Consider the following 17,065-nt stretch of genomic DNA (forward strand, 5'->3'; position numbering starts at 1 on the left):
CCGTGAAAGGCGTTGGTCCGGAAATGTGAGGCTGTTCCTGTTAATGCCTGATTTGAAATTATAAAAAAAAATAAGGTTAAACGATAATAACATCCAAAAAATGTCTTTAATTTCACCACTTTCTATTCTTAACTACTTTCCAGAGAAGATACCATAATTTTAGTGACTTAGCAAAAAATATTAAGTTTGAATATGTTCAGGCATTAATACTTGTGGGCTTGATCAACAACAGCAAGCTGGCTAGCAGTTTCCTTAGCAAGACAACCGCAGTGCTCGGCCAAGAAAAATAAAACAAAAACGCTACTACAAAATTAACTTCTGAAAATTTCCTCTAAATTTCCGTTAGTGTATCGGACTTGTAGGGTGGTGATGATAGTTACTTGTGTTAAATTATGTATTCTGGCGTGTACTACCGGCATTTCCGAAATCGGTCAGTACACCACCGAAACCGATAGATTTTTTTTGTACCTCGTCTTAGCTAAGCTAAGGCGGTCTGATGGTTTTTTATTTATTTATTTATATATTTTATTATAATTATTATTATTTTGGGCGATTTTGGGATTTGTCTCAATGGAAGCCCGAGCGTCATCATCACCTGCTTTATATCATACAAGTTCATTCATTTAACTAGATTTAGGGGTTACTTCGACGATCTTTACCTTATACAGAATCATTCATGAAAACGAGTGTTCAAAGTTAATTTGAACGTCCTTAATACAGAAATTGAAATAATCCATGGTGGAATACTTATTATACGTAAAATATATTCATCGTTATTAAGTTATCCATAGAAACAAAACTTATTATTTATAAAAAACAGTTTTTCCCTGGAAAGAAGTAGTTAGATAAATGGTTCAGCCGGAGCAACCTATTGACAAATATAAATAAAACAAAGTATTGGATAAAAAGCTTATAATGTTTCTCTTGATGTATTCAAGAAGCCCGTTTAAACTTAAATGCCCCATTAACAAAAAAAATAAATAAAAATGACTAACATAAATATCAAGCTCCTCTGCCACTTGTAAAAACCTTCAGTGTGACTACCGTCACTAGTCATGTTGAAACCACGTTGGTTTCAGGGAAACTTAAGTCCTCATTTGGGATGGACATTACGAATGCAGATAAAATACACATAAATCCTGTTATCTCAGAAAAAGTCCGCAGCACAAAGCCCCTTCTGCCTAGTTTGTATTTAATAAGATCAATAACAGACAGTAAGTGTAAAACAAGTATAAATCTCTTTAATTTTAGAAGCAACTTGAAAACTTAGAGACAGAACTAAACAAGTGACAGTTCATTAGACAGCATCCATACACTAAGAGGAAAAGGTGATTTGAGAGTAAAATAACAAACATGAAATGATAAATTATTAAAAGTGTTTCAGTTCTGACAGCGGAGAGGCAGTCTGGATTTCTGAGGCGTTGATAGAGTTTCGTTTTCTGAAGATTTCTGCTTGCTGAGGGTCTTCATCTCCTTCTTGCCACCCTTTTTTTGCTGAAAAAAGGAAAACATCAAAATGCTAATTGTTATCAAAACTCAGTAAAAAAAAAAGTTGAGTCACAAGGGGACAATCAAAATATTGAGTAACTAGTTATTTTCAGATGCTGATATAAAAGATAGATAAAAGAAATCCTTCTACTGGATACTGTATACTTCAGAAAATCTGACTCTAGGTTTTTTGAGACCTTTTTTAGGACCCTTACGGGAAAAATCATGACCAAATTTAATTGGCAGAACATAGACAGGTGTGCTATATTTAAATCCAAAGTTTGAGTTTTCTGAGTTACAAATCTTTCAGCATCTAGCCTCTGATTGCTGCTGTGACTTCAATTTCACTGTACTTGTTCTATTCTATTCTATTTCTCGTTGCATCACATCATGTACCCCTGCCAACCCACACTTTTAAATAATAATAATAAAAAAAAAAAAACATTTCCTTCAGTTATGTTGTTTTAATTTTCTTGTCTTCCATAGGAAAGTTGTCATCAGTGCCATGTGAACAAGCAAATCCACACGGACAAGTGTAAATAAATTTAAATTAATGTAACGCCTTCTCCACAGCATCTGATGAAGCATTTTGTCATGTCACAATCCATTACATCTTAAATTTAAGACCCCTCACCAGTGAATATAAGGCTTTTTCAACCCAACTTCAGAATTTTGTAAGGATTTTTTGCCTACCCCTGACCACATTTAAAAACACACACACACACACACACACACATCTTCTGATGTATTCTGTTATTTACCTTGAAGAAGGGAACTCGTTTGCTTTCATTGAAAACAAGGTTTTCATCAACAAAGGATGGCTCGGTGGCCACGCTTTCATTACAAGTACTCAGCTCATCTTCCAGGGAGTCCTGCTGACACAAAGAGAAACAACAGCAAGACAGAGCACATATTATCAAGAGTGTAATAAAACCTCAGAGAATGTCAAATATTGAATAACTTCACGCTCTTTCAGCGTGAAGTGAGACATCTCTTAGTACACAAGTGCAAATGTGGCAATAAATATAAAGACAGAGGGAGCAGAAATTATACCAACAGTTTTATTGTGCCTTTGCAGTAAACTCATATAAACTTATAGAAACCCTGAATTTAGTTCAATGCAACCAGATTACTAAAAAGTTATTTCATCAAACACTGAAAATGTCATTGATAACAAGAAAAAAAGTTGCTAGCATACATGGTCCACTTGGCTGTGCTTGTCCTCCTCCTCCTCCTCCTCCTCCTCTTCCTCCACAGCTGCCTGCAGCTCCTCTTGCTGTATCCTCAGGATGTCCAGCAGCTCACTGCGGGTCCGTGACTTGACCAGCTGCCTGGGATACACAAACTCCCGGCGCTGAGGGGTTGCACCTGAAGGCAACAGAGAAATTAGTTTGTGATAACTTGCATGTAAAAATTAAAAGTCGGAAGCTGATACACAAAAATATTTAGTACTTGCATAAATACCCAGTTTAAATCACATACCTGTGGAAATGTCTTGCTGCAGCTCTTTTCGCAGGAAGCTGGTCAACAGCTCTTGGTTCGTCTCCACATGGTCCTGCAGCTCAGCCTGCTGCTGTTCCAGGGTAGTCTGGTTCAGGGTAGTCTGGTTCTGCATGGCCACCACAGCCTGCTTCACCTCCTCCTGCTTAATGGACAGCTGCTGCTCTGCTGTCTGGAGCTGCTCGGTGCAACAATTGTCGACACTCTGGAGGTTTAAAAAAAAACAAAGAATAAGTTATAACCAGAGGAATTTAACTCAGTGATACCTTTTCCATCAGCTTTGAGGAGGCGACATGTTCATTACTCTCAGTTTAACTTGGAAGGCTTTTCTACCTGACGCACGGCTTGAGCTTCAGCAGAAATTGTCCTCATCTGAGATAAGTGTTGCTCTGCTGTAATCTCGGCTTGCTCCCTGGTTCTGGAGCTCCACTGGAGGTCACGATCGACCAAACCTGCATCAGAAACAAAGTTCACTGACTGGATTGTAGATTTTCAAAAGTCTAGACTACAACATAAAAAGACACAAGTTTAATACCAGACACAGAGCTGTGCAGGTGAGAGCAGCAGCCTGTCATCTCATCCAGTGTCTGCAGGCTCTCTTCAGTGGTCTGACGCAGAGCAGAGGCCAGGGAGGAGGAGGTGGAGGACAGGAGGTCTGCCTGGGTGGAGGCCTGACATTCCACATTACTGCAACCACTACACACAGGATGGAGACAGTGTGAAAAAAAAAACACAACAAAGTGTAAGACTTCAGGATTTGTAGTATAAGGAACAACCACTTTGTTTTAGAGCTAAGAGTTTTCTGTCGCCTGTGACGCACCTGCTAATAGTCTCCTGGAGGGTCCGCAGAGGTTTCTGCAGAGCTTTGGAGGACGAGCGCAAGTCGGTGTAGTCTTTCTGAACCTCCATGGTCAGCAGGTTGAGCTGGTCCTGCAGGCACTGGATGGTCTGCTTCATACCCTGATGTACACAAGAATGAAAGAAAAAATACTGATAATAAAGAGGAAAAAGTTTTGGTTGAGAGCTTTTTATTACGTTATTGTTTCTAAAAAACAACAGAAGGTCACAAACATGGAGTTTTGTGTTGGCAGAGGTCAAAACACACAAAGAGGGAAAATGTGTCTTTGTGGGGTGATGGCATAATCTTGAACTCCTGATTTTGGAAGCGTCAATTCTTCATGTGATCTTACCTTCTGGTGTCTCTCCTGTGCCTGTCTGATTTCATCCTCCAGAGTGTCATGTTGAGTCTGCAGAGCACTCAGACCCTGCACCGAAGCCTCCCGCAGCCCTGCCAGCTCCTGCACCATGCTGCTGAAAAACCCACCAACCTCCTTCATTGCCTCCACCTGAAGGAACAGACAGTGAGCAGGATGGCTGTGAGGTGATCACTTGTGACATGTGGTCTGTTTATACAAAAGAAGAAGGAGCTCAGTTAAGGACTGACCTTATCAGCCAGCGCTCGTTGTGTCTCCACTGTGGCTCTCAGTGTGCCATGAAGCTCTTTGACAGCCGACAGACCCATGAGAGTCCGAACCACCAGGGCCTCCTCCATGTCCTGTCGATGCTCTTCCTACATTTTCAGAGAAAAGTGGTGATATGATTGAATGGACGACACAGGGGGGGAGGGGTCCTGTCACTGTTTTCTAGCTCTGTCCTCACCAGCAGCTGCAGCAGACTCTCCTTATCTTTCAGGCACATCGCCTCCTGATGCTGCACTTTCTCCTGACAGCGAGCCACGCCCTCAGCCACCAGCTGACCAACTCCACCCACAAAAGACTCCACAGTGGTCAGAGCTCCTTTCAGCGCTGCCTCGTTCATCACTAGCAGACCATCTGTGACGGAGGAAGAAACAGATTCAGATTAGAGACTGGCTGTTATGTTTCCAGTTTTTACATTTTAAAATGAACAAACTTAAAATCCTGAAACACAGCGGTGGATGTTATGGTACACAGGAATAAAATTCTCAACACTTGACTCACCAGAATCAAAGTAAGACTTAAAGTAAACTGAGAGTATTGATTGATTTCAGGATTTTATTTATGCTTTTTCACCGACATTAACTTGATGAATTTTAAGTTGGTTTTGTGTTATTTGTGATAAAAATAAACACTGTTTTGTCAGAAATCTCTTGTTCTATTTCATTCTTCCTGACCTCCTCTGGTGCTCATCCAGACCTCAAAGTACTGCAGTAATATTCATAACTCTTCTCCATTAAATCCACTGAGAACAACATCATCTCATTTCCACCACTGAAAAAGACTAATGGGAAAGCTTCTCTTCTCACCGATGGCCTGAGAGTAGCTGCTCAACATGTCGTTGTGTTTGACTCCCTGCTGCTGAATGCAGCACTGCATGGTGCCCAAGGCTCCCTCCAACCGCTGGGCAAAACTCTGCTGGACCTCAGTGTTGTGCTGCTCCACCTGCATCACACCAACAGAGAGTGTTTGTTATTCAAGATAAAGCTCTGAGGTTAACTCACTGACTTCTTTTGTTGCATGCGCAAAATTCTAAAATTCAAAAAAAATGAAAAGAAAAACAAAAAATTTGAACATGCTGTTGAAAAGTGTGTTTGTGTGACCTTTCTCTTCCTGTCCAGTTTGGCATGAAGGCCCGACACGTCACTGGTGCTGGCATCCACTGTGCTCAGCAGCTGAAGAAGCAGAAACAAAAACAAAAGAGAGAAACAAGTTAACCTCAGGAATAGTGTCCTACTTTAAAGCATCTCAGTGCTTAAGTTTTCAGAGGTTCACTTCAGAGAAAAAGGGAAGTAACAGAAGCTATTTCTGAATCACAGTGCATTAACAAAAACAAGAGAAAAGTTTAATAGTGCAGAAAGTACCACCAGCAAAAAAGGGAACAAATATCAAGAAAAGAGAAGGAGATGGTTAAGAAAACCCAGCATCAAAATAAAGTGGAAATAACATTTATCATAAACTGCGGAAATGTGTGCATGAGTTACACAGAAAGGCTGCACAATAACCACAGGCAGTAAAAGAGAGAACTGTTCTACTAAATCTGGCGTAGCAGCTATGACAAACTGTAACTACAGTCACACATGAAGTCTTTCTGGACTGTAAATATGAAGAACTGTTGGTTTTGCATATTTTGTCTGGTAGTCAATTAAAGTTTGGAAGCTGTTGAAAAACTTGTTTGCCAAGTTTCTTAAAATACAAATACATTTCTAAATAGAGGAAACTAAGCAAGCAAACTTTTTCTTTTACCCCATCTGCAGATATTTTACTCTTTACAATTAATTCAGGCGTCATTTTTGTCTTTTAACATCTTGAAATCAATCATTTTTCAGTACTTCATGTGAATGTGGCTTTCATTAAGTCCAAAAAGACATTTCTTACTAAATAGGATATTAAACATCTGTTTTTAGTTTTTGCAGCAAATGGCACTTTTGTGCTGTTAACAACAACTGTGGTCTCTAATGACCACACTGAAGTCCATCATGAATTGACTTTGGGTTGACTGTTAAGGGACTTTAAATTTTACAAACTAGTTTATAGACTGTAAACAGTGAGGTGTTGTCATGAAGCATCTATAAAGCTCATCTGTACCTGCCCCGCTGTGTTGTAGAGTGTGTCATGCACTGAGCTGAGCTCTGAGCAGATAAACTCCTCCTGACTCAGCTTCTCTTTGGTCTGCTGCAGGTCCTGGCTCGTCTCCTCCAGCCTGAAATCAAAAACGGTGAGAGTTTCATAAGTTAATAAATGTGCTTAAGTTTCTCTTTCAATTCAAGCTCTCTCAGAGATGTTTGTCTCTAGAAATGACAGTATATCCAGTTTCGGCCAAGTCAAAACACACACACACACACACACACACACACACACACACACACACACACACACACACACACACACACACACACACACACACACACACACACACACACACACACACACACACACACGAAACGGAACTTGGTAGTGAATTCCTGATAGGAGCTGAAGGAGCTTTTAGGTTAACTTCTACAACTTTTTAACTTAAGTGTAAAAGACCCTCTTTGATTATCAGTAAATAATCACAAAAGTGAAATCAGGGCCTTCTTCTGATCTCACTTTTTCCCCAAAGCCACACTGTAAACAAATGATCTTGTGTAACAGTTTGCATTGCTGGAGAACAAACAACAGCATTCAAAGCAGTGAAATGAGAACATCTTCTAAAGCTGCTAAAGTTCACCTAACATTGAAGCTACAGCGTGTTAAAATGAGAAAATATATTTAAAGTCAGAGTCGAGACACTTTGTTCCTCAGCTCTCCCATCAGTAAAGAGACAGTGGCCGTCAATGACCAGCAGCTCCAGAGATGTCTCAAAAGTACGACCCTCCATTAGTCTAGATTTTGCCATCAAAAACATCTATCAGTTCTAATTCTTCTCACACAACAACACAACTCTCTCCCCCTTTGCCTTTTTTTAACACTGCCACTTACTAAAATAGAAAAAAATGTGTGTGTTAAAAGGGCTCGTTCTACATTAACTATTTCATCAAATGCATTAAAGCATTCATTTCAACCTAACCTATTCTGCTAGATGCCTCATATTTCTACACACCACACCTTCAATTCAAACATATCTTTAATTCACAGAGGACACACCGACAGGCCTCTTAGATGTGCAGAAATGTTGGATGATAAATCATTTACCTCTGCTGCTTCTCCTCCAGGTCCATTGTACACTGCTCCAGTTTGGTCTTGCTGTCCACAAACAGCTCAGTGATCTGAAGACACAGAGACAGAGAGGTCAAACACTGAAGGTGGAGGTAGAAACACAGATGATAAATAGCGTAAAATGCTGTCATCTGTTTTTGTTTTTACTTAAATTAACAGTTCTCTTCTGGGTTGTTTAATAATTTTACAACAGAGGTTGAGGGAAGTTTATTTTATTATTCTTTCTTTTTTTAAAGTTTTCTGGGCATTTCATTTCAGATTTGAGATAATCTAATAAAAGTTTCAGCAGAGAAGGAAAGGGATTTAAAATATCAAACTTTAGATACTTTACAAAACTCATTATGTCTGAGTTTTAGCAGTTTAAGGACAATTCAACATTTAATTCTTTCTTTTATTCTTTCATCGTTTTAATTGCTAGAGAAACCAACTATAAAACGTCAGGGTTTTTTTTGATGGTGTTATCTAATAAATGAAACTATAACCTCAGTGAAACTAAGCTTAGTGACGCCACACGTGGTGCCTGCGTCAGCTCAGAGATGAGTTATACTCTTTCAAAATGAGACCTCCTCAACTTGTGTTGTGACGTATGGTTACACATTTTGTTAGTTGTTCCTCTCGTACTGTGCAGCTGTCTCCTCCCCAGTGGTGGCTACTGATTGGTCAGTTTGAACAGGCTTGCCGCCCCCTGATTGGATGAAGTCAGACTTCACTGGTTCAAACCTCAGACCAGCCTGTGCTCTCTGACTTTGACATTTGACTTGTGATCTGAGTGAGTGTGTGGTGTGTGACTGGTGTGCAGGAAAACGCTTGATGTAATAGTTTGGACAGGTAAGGTTGATTGTTCTTTGGTTAGATTGGAGGAAACTGTTCAATAATTCACAGTAGACCCTCCTTTTCTATGTCTCTCTTCTTGTTTCTGATCCAAAAAAAAGAAAAAAACATACATTTTCAGATCATGATTGTCTCAGGCCCGCCATCCTTTAATCCTCCTACCTGTTGTCTTTTCTCACAACTGCGACACTTTCTCTCCAAACCACCTCAATATATTTTAAGTTTGAGTATGAGCTTGTGTATGAGCTCCACCAGAACCCACCTCCCCCCACTAACATAATAGATTCCTTCCTTAGACACAGTCAGTGGTTGTAATCAGATCGACGTCTATAGGCAACCATTGAGTAAAGCGTTTGGGGAAGTATTTGTCTTTGTTTCAGTTTTGTTCTTCGACGGTAAAGTTCACAGATTTTTGTTATTCTGCAGCACAGACCTGAAACTCCACTTGCACTGCTTGCTCATAGAAACAAACTCGCCTTAAATGTTTTTTTAATTATCTCTTTGAGTCAATTCTAAATGTTCAAATGATAATTTTAAACCAAGCTTTAATAAAATGTTCATGGGTCATACTTTTTGTACTCTTTCCTCATTTCGTTGTCATTTTCTGTTCTTTTCTTTAATGTTTGTTTTATTTCTTAACATGTTACTTTTGATGCAAATTACGTTGCGGTTTTGTTTTTTTTTTGTTTTGAATTGCGCTTTGTATGATTGATGCTTTATAAATAACTTGTCTTGCCTATTTAGACAACGTTTTGTTGATTTTTCTTTGGCATTTTTGTTCACATCAAAATGAGGCTTTATTTAATTTAAACCGATGGTGGCTTTTTGGAAGCTGGAAAAATGGGGAGCACATGTCATGTTTTGTCCAAAAAACAGACTAAGAACCTAAAATTAGATAACTGTTAACTTCACAGAAGTTAAGCTGTCGTACCTTCTTTATCTCCTCCTCCATGGCGGCGATCTTATCGATGTACTCGGTTGAGTGCTCCTCATGAGCCGTGATCTGACTCATCATACTCCTGAACACAGGAATAACAATCAATAACAGTGCTACTGATCGATCAGTTATTAATTAAATATTTTATCCTCACAAATGCTCAAGCACACATTCAAAAGTTTTCAGTTGGCCGTAAGAAGATAGAAGTTAAAAGTATTGACCCACAACTCATGGAAACAACTAGCTTCATTTCACATTTCCCCAAGTCTGAAGTTATGACTGGAGAAAATTGACTGAGTATTTGAGCATGAAAAACATAAGTTGCAGCTTTGCTCTACTTGACCAGTTTTTTCCCTTTGCATGGTATTGTGATGTAACAGGTATAACAGTGTAAGAACTAAGTCCAAAACTCTGCAGTCTTTCATGCAACCTACTCGTAGTTCTCTGCAGAAAGGTAAACTCCATTCTTTTCTCGAGTTGCAGCCAGATCACGTTTCAGGCGCTCTATCTCCTCTGTGTATTCCTGAGTGGACAGAAACAAGGCTTTTACTTTTTGGACCTCCCCTGACATGCAGAACAAAATCCAGAAGTTCTTGTTTGACCTAAACTTTAAAGCTTCTGTCCATCGTAACTCATCTACCTTGATGAGCGTCCTCTTGGTGAGTTTCTGGTTGACTTCAGGCTTGTTCATGATGTTCTTGGCTCTGCTGGCGTAGTCCAAAGTGCTCATAGTCTCCTGCAACAACACAAAGAACATCACAACTGTGAGCTTGAACTGCAGCAGAGGATATTTATATTTATAACAAGCTATCCAATTTAAGGAACCTTCGATGAAAGTCCAAATACAGGGAGCTTATCTTCCAAAGATATCAGAACGTACCTCCAGGTTGCTTGAGGAGGGCGACACTGTGGCGATGATGGAGGTTTTTGTTCGTCCTCCCAGCGAGTCCTGCAGGATCCTGGTCAGCTTTGACTCTCTGTATGACACAAAAGATATCAGACCAATATGAAACACATTTTTGTTTAACAGTGTAACACTGTGTTGATTTATGTAAAAATGTGTTTTGTTTCTGTTATTTGTTGGCAATTGAAAATTAAATAAAAAGTTTTTTAAAAAGAACAAATAATCATCAATATTATTTTATGCATTATGTCTGAATAATACTATTAGTTATGCCAGTTGTTCTCAAGTGGAGATCAGGACCCCCTCGGAGGTTAAAAAACCATGAATAGGAGGTCTTAAAAAGCTATTTTAATTTCACATTTCATCCTTTTTTGTAAAAATATAAACAAAACAGAAAGTGTTGGATGTATTTTTCATATGCATTTATTACTACAAGGCCCCTTGAGGTGACAAATATTGGACAACGATGGTATCAGTGGCAGCAGAATGCAAAGTGCAGAAAGCAGCAATATATGCACAAGGAAATGCTACATTATTATTTAGCTAACTTCTGTATCGTTTTGTTCATTCAGGCTTATTCTTACATACAGCACTATTTATTGTGTTGGTGGGTGCATGCTGAAAAGTTTTGGAACCCTTAGGTTATGCTATTGTTGCTTAGCCTACATAATTTTGCTAAAAAAAAAAAAATTCAATGAAAAAGAAAATCTTTGAATTTTGAGACAGAGATGCCCTATTAAGTCTGATCAATTGTTATACTTCATAAAAAGGTATGTTATAATCGTTAACTATAAGTCTTGTTATTTGGGTATATTTAAAGTCTTTACTTTCGAATGTCTCTAATATATTCTTTTTTAAATTATTTCATAAACTATTTTTGTGACTGTTTTTAATCTTGTACAGTCCTCTGGTCAGCTGTGCTTTTTGGCAGACAAGCTATGCACACCAACAGAAAGCTGGTCAACACGAGTCTGTCCCTGCTAAAGGTTTCTGCTGTTGAAAGGAAGATTTTGTCTGTCACTGATGCGTTTAGATGCTGAAAATGCTCTGCTCATGCTGGTTTAAGATGAGATAAGATATAATCCTATCTTAAAGTCTTTGTAAATAATACCACTAAGATTTTGGCAGAGACTTGTTAAATTTAGGGTCTTGAGATAATATTTGTTATGAGTTAGCTCTAAAAATATAAACTGAATGAATAATTGACACTACAGATATGTTTTCCTTTTTGTACAAACCAGGTCAATGAATAGATTACTTTCACTTTGCAGGTCAAAACACCACCAGGCTGCTACACCGTTAGCAGCTTTGATGTTATAAATCAATCTACCTGTATGGGACATGAGGCCTCTTCTCAACCAGAGCGGTGATCACTCTGCCCAGTGTCAGCAGAGACTGGTTGATGTTTCCCGCCTCACGAGCACGCTTGTCCACCGCGCCAGAGCGCCCAATGTTCTCACTGCCAGCCAGATCCACCTGAAGAAAGGAGGGAAGTCCACTCAATCAGCTGGTGTCCAAAAATTTCAACCATTTCAAACCTCTGGCTTTGCAATGTACATTCAACTTTCTGCTTTGTTAATGCAGAGATCAGACTTTTAAAACAGATGTTTCATATATTTATAGTTTAGTTTCTATTCATAAATAAATGGATAACTTGTTTCTTTCAATAACCTTCAGATATAAAGAAATAACATTATCAATGATGTGCCGGTGGGAAAGTTACCAGATTGAGTTTGCCAATCTTCACCAACTCCTCTCCATCCAGAGTGATCTCCTTCATGTGGATGGTGACTGAGAACACTGAGTGGGAACGACTGCAATGAGAAACAGATGAAAATCGTAAACAATGTGTCAGGCAAACAATATCTGGGAAACAAATCAACCAAGTCTTGGCTGCTTGTCCTGCTCCTGTGACTCCACTCCTGCTGTAAACAAAACAGACGTGTGCTGTGGCGTCTGTGATACCTGGAGTAAGCATTCATGAGCGTGGATGCGGTCCTCCTCTTTGCTGCTCCTCTCTCCAGGATTTGATAAACCTCATCTTTGTTGTGAACTGTCACTTCCTCCAGACCCTTCACCACCACGCCTCTCTGCCACAACAGACACATCATGCAAGATAAAAAGAGAGTGATCAGTATAACCGTTTACACTGAAGCCAAATCTGATTTGCTCCTGAACTTTGAAGTAAGACTGTCCCCACAAAATGTTCCTTCACTGGTGATGTGATAAGTTCTGTGCATTGAGGGATCACTGTCCAGTTTAAAGGACATTTACTAGGAACCAGTGAAGCCTGTTTTTGCTGGACAGGAGGATATTTTCCTTCATACATTGTAAAGAGATTGTGTCATTATGCTCATATAAATGATCGTGGTAAACACTACACAAGGCAGCCAAGGCCTGTAGGATATTTCACAAGACAAATCCTGGAGCAGCAGATATTTCTCCAGAGACAGCTCAGACAGAGTTACCTTGTTTCGTGGGTCATCAAAGAGCTGAAGCCGCTCGCTGGCGTCCTCAGTGGGGCTGAGCAGGTCACACAGTTCCTCGTTGTAGATCTCCAGAAGAGACACTTTGACTGAAAACTCTGTGCCATTCTCAGAAAGCTTCTCAAAGATCTGGTGCAGCGTTCTGGGGATGATGCCAGCCAGAGGGTCCTGAAATATTCACATATGAAAGAAACAGTTAAAGCAGGAAGACATAATAAAAGTAATTGTTGAAGAAATCGTTTGATAAAATGAAAATTCACCTCCTCCCAGGTGAACTGCTCATTTGGACTCCGCTCTCCCTCCATGGTGAAGGTTTTTCCTGTTCCAGTCTGACCATAGCTGAGTGAGACAGCAGAGGAAGGACAAGTTAGTACAGCACAGTATTACCGAGTCATTCAGGTCTGGACCAGAAACAAAAACTTCTTTAGAGAAGGTAAAAACATTATGACAACTGAAAGGCACTCACGCAAAAACAGTGCAGTTGTATCCCATGATAACCTCATCCAGAATTGGGCAAACAACACTCCTGTACACGTCAATCTGCTTGGCTGCTGGACCAAAAACCTACAGAAGAAATACAACATTTTAATGATAGCATGAAAGACATCAAGGCTAAGCAGGACCCAGTGTAACAGTGAGTTTAAATATAACCTCACTGTAGAGGAAATGTGTTGTCCAACAGGAAAAGCAGAAAAGAATCAAAACATTTTCTCAAGCTAATTGATGGGTCACAAATGTTTGCAATTTAAAGTATTTAGGATTCGTTGCAGGTCTATCAGTACAGGCTCCAGCTTGGAGACACACTCTCACCATCTTAAAGAGTGAAAATAAACATCAGCCTCTGGTGAATGGGAGATGTGCACAAACAGTTCATGCTCTCATATTATGAGCTTTTAGAGAAATAGTATGGTTAAGCAACCTCTTTTGCTGTATTGAATAATTAATTGGTTGTGCAATCAATATAATGTCATAAAATATTAAAAGTATCTGTGTTCTTAACATTTCAAGATGAAGCCTTCAAATTTCTTGTTTAGTTCACCGTCTTTAGTTGAATAGACTTTACTGTCACAGTTAGGGAAAGAGAAGTTATCCATGTTTAGGAAACTGGAACATCTTTCTATGATGGCAATATCGTAAAATCACACTAGATCACACACGATGAGTAGATGGAGCAAGGACCAAACTACTTACAACACTTGCATGAATATTGTAATTTTTCACTTGCACATACTCAAATATGCTAAAATGAGCTACATTCACTCCCTGCTCAGTGGAAAGCTTCTCTGTAGTTTGCTGTGTTCAGGACAGTACACAAAAACAGCACTTCTGTGAAGAGGGATGATATTTTTTTTTTTTAGTTTATGGTCTGCACTCACCATGTCAAACGTGTAAGTCTTTCGTGCTGATTTGTCGTTTACTCCTCCTGTCCTCACGAGTACTTCCTTTCTGTTTGGATCACAGTCGATGACCCCGTAGGAAGACTTGCGCTCCATGGTGTTAAAAGGTCTGAAAACAGCAGAGACTGTAAAACTGCTCCTGATAACATCATCCTCACATCTATATTTGTGCCAATTTTCACCAGCCTGTCAATATTTGTTTGATTCATGGACAAAGTGTATTTGTTACTCCTCAGATCTATTCTGACTTAGCTCTCAATTTTTTTGCTCCCTCATCCATGGTCTAAGCTACAAGATCATCTACAATAGGATTATTTGTTTACTTATTGGGAAAATATTTCAGAATGGTAACAAAGAGATTAAATGAATAAATAAATGACAAATACAAGTTCAACAATAAAAGGCTTTGATTTTAGGACAAGATTTATAAGCCACAGTCTCTGCAGTAGCGTGATATTTAATCAAAAAGCTGTTCCAAATTTGATTTCAGTTAATTGTGATGTCCTCCATCTACAGCCAAACCCTATACAGGGCTGAAAATCTAACATAATTATTCAATCAATGATTTAAATAAAAAAAATACCCCCATGTAGCCAAAGAGCCAGAAAGACACACTGCCATTGCACAAGGTACAGTCTCAGTCCATCGTGAACATCTTAACATTTGCTGTATACCTCATGGGCTAACACTAAAGCCATTAAATCTTCTACATTTTCTACTAGGAAATATAGTCCCCGTTTTAACCTTGTTGTAATCAAACACTTTGTTCTCAACCAAATTCAGCAACGTGAACCAGCGTTTTAAGGGCTGGACAATAAGGATTTAAAATGTGCCCCTTTTCAGTTTTAACAGAAGCTAACTTACTGGTGACTAAAAAGCCCCAACAACTGCGAAGATAAACACGGGTTACACTCAGGTCCCCCTCCGTACCTGCATCTGACAACGACCTGGATATTTCTCCCCTTCTCCTCCCGTTTGATCCCGCTGTGGTTGTGTGAAGCCATGTTTGCAGAGAGATGTTCTCCTCTGCTGAAGTAGTCTGTAAATACCGTTAGACATTTTACATTAGCACACAGAGCACAACAAATCTATGTCGATGTTTTAAAACAAGAGGGCCTTTCACCCCTGTGAGGATAAAGGCCAGTCTAGGTAGTCTGTTTCAGAAGGTTTTATAACTGGCATTAAGCTAGTGAAATGACAGCATGTTAGTACTTGGAAACACAAAATTGTAAAATTAGCTTGGGACGTCATTAGCTTACCTGGTGTTCGCTCGTCGTTCTCCTCTTGAGAGCTATCCGTTTTTTACTTGAACCTTAAAAAAACAATTCAGAAGTTTAATTTATTGAGTTCAGCGTCCTCTGTACCTTGTAATAACACTGTGTCTCCGTCCAAAGCTCCTCTGGCGCACTGAAGCCAAAGACTAGACACATTTCAAACGGTACTTTTAAATTTCTGTCATCCAATAAAACGACAGTTACTGCCAAACAAAGAACACCATTGGTCAAGGCGGAGAAACGACGCGGTGCACCACGGGAGGACAACATAGTAAAGTATCACATTGATACCACTAGGTGGCAACATTGGATTTCTGTCTAGTCCAAGATGTCTGAAAGCTGGTAACGTTCATATTGCAATTTGCACACAAGCGACAGAGCAACCATGGTGTTTTATTTGCATGAGGAGAAGAAATTTGTGGGAAAATGTATTATTGTTGATTTGGACGAGAATGCATTGGATTCACTCTTTGTATGTGTGCTACATTTTTTATTAAGTAAATAATGTAGCCGCAATTAATAGTTAATTGTGTACTAAGGGCCTGAGCTTAACCAGGGTTTGCAAAAGAAGACCTTGAATTACAAATTACAGCTGCTTTAGCTAACTTTTTATCTTCTGGTTGCTTGACTGCATTTCCTGTTAAATGTGTTTTTTTTCTCTGATAAAACAATGCATTTTAATATTTCATCTACTACATCCAAAATAAAAACAGAACAGACTGCATCCAGCACGACGTTGAAGCCTCAATCATGCATCTGTTTTATGTCACCAAGACAACAAAATAATACATTTCATTTTTTTGTACCATTAAATCATTTTAAGTGTACAGAATGGGCAGTTAGAGGCAGGAACTTTTACTGAAAGTTGAAAATCTAGTCATGATGCCCCCTTGAAAAATAGATGTGATGTCTTAGTTTGTTTTGAAATAGCTTCATTGATGTAAGTAGCTACATGCTAAACATTGACGCAGTAAAGTTGTTATTTGCAAACACTCACTGACACGTGAACACAGTAATGAAAAGCACAAAATGATGTAGTTACACAACTGCAAACCCAGTTTAACATTTGGTTATTATTTCTTTATTCCAATCAATAATAAAGAAAGGTACGGAGGCTTCTTTCACATGTACTGACTTTATTTTTATGTATTTTTATCAGATACACAAACAAGACAGATAAAGAGAAAGACAAAGGGCACAAAACTGGCCAGATGAATGTAGGACAGTACTTACACTAACCCTAGAAAATATTAAAAAACTATCTTAAATTCAGTCCCTTTATGATAAACATTAAAAGAAAGACATAGATCTATGAAAATAATGTGTTTTATTCATTCACGCCCTCTGTCTGTTTCAGGTTTATGAACTGACCAGTGGCAAGCAGCAATCCATCTGCTGAGCACCGTCCACCCACGCAGCCCCCTGAGGAGGGCGAGGGGGTTGCCCTTTCTGCTCTGGCAAGCCCTTTAAAACACACACACACACACACACACACACACACACACACACACACACACACACACACACACACACACACACACACACACACACACACATACACACACACACACACAC

The 17,065-nt window shown here is 39.2% G+C and overlaps 1 protein-coding gene across 1 annotated transcript; it reads right to left on the reverse strand.

Annotated features, from left to right (window-relative positions):
* Positions 1-1,267: 1,267 nt before the first annotated feature.
* kif11 (kinesin family member 11) lies at positions 1,268-15,497 on the reverse strand. The gene is made up of 27 exons (XM_074676511.1): positions 15,476-15,497; positions 15,147-15,255; positions 14,196-14,325; positions 13,286-13,383; positions 13,080-13,158; positions 12,802-12,987; positions 12,299-12,423; positions 12,057-12,147; positions 11,664-11,809; positions 10,310-10,406; positions 10,070-10,165; positions 9,864-9,952; positions 9,424-9,511; positions 7,638-7,711; positions 6,552-6,666; positions 5,567-5,638; positions 5,273-5,408; positions 4,648-4,820; positions 4,433-4,558; positions 4,179-4,334; positions 3,809-3,948; positions 3,524-3,684; positions 3,322-3,440; positions 2,971-3,193; positions 2,687-2,856; positions 2,250-2,360; positions 1,268-1,494 (listed from the first exon to the last, which is right to left on the reverse strand). The coding sequence occupies exons 2-27, from the start codon at positions 15,218-15,220 to the stop codon at positions 1,381-1,383; spliced, it is 3,189 nt and encodes a 1,062-aa protein (XP_074532612.1). The 5' UTR covers positions 15,221-15,255; positions 15,476-15,497; the 3' UTR covers positions 1,268-1,380.
* Between the last annotated feature and the right edge of the window lie 1,568 nt (positions 15,498-17,065).

Source organism: Halichoeres trimaculatus, unplaced genomic scaffold (assembly GCF_033239565.1).
Source record: "Halichoeres trimaculatus isolate MK-OKI-2021-1 unplaced genomic scaffold, fHalTri1.1 fHalTri1_scaffold_8, whole genome shotgun sequence".
NCBI lineage: Eukaryota > Metazoa > Chordata > Actinopteri > Labriformes > Labridae > Halichoeres > Halichoeres trimaculatus.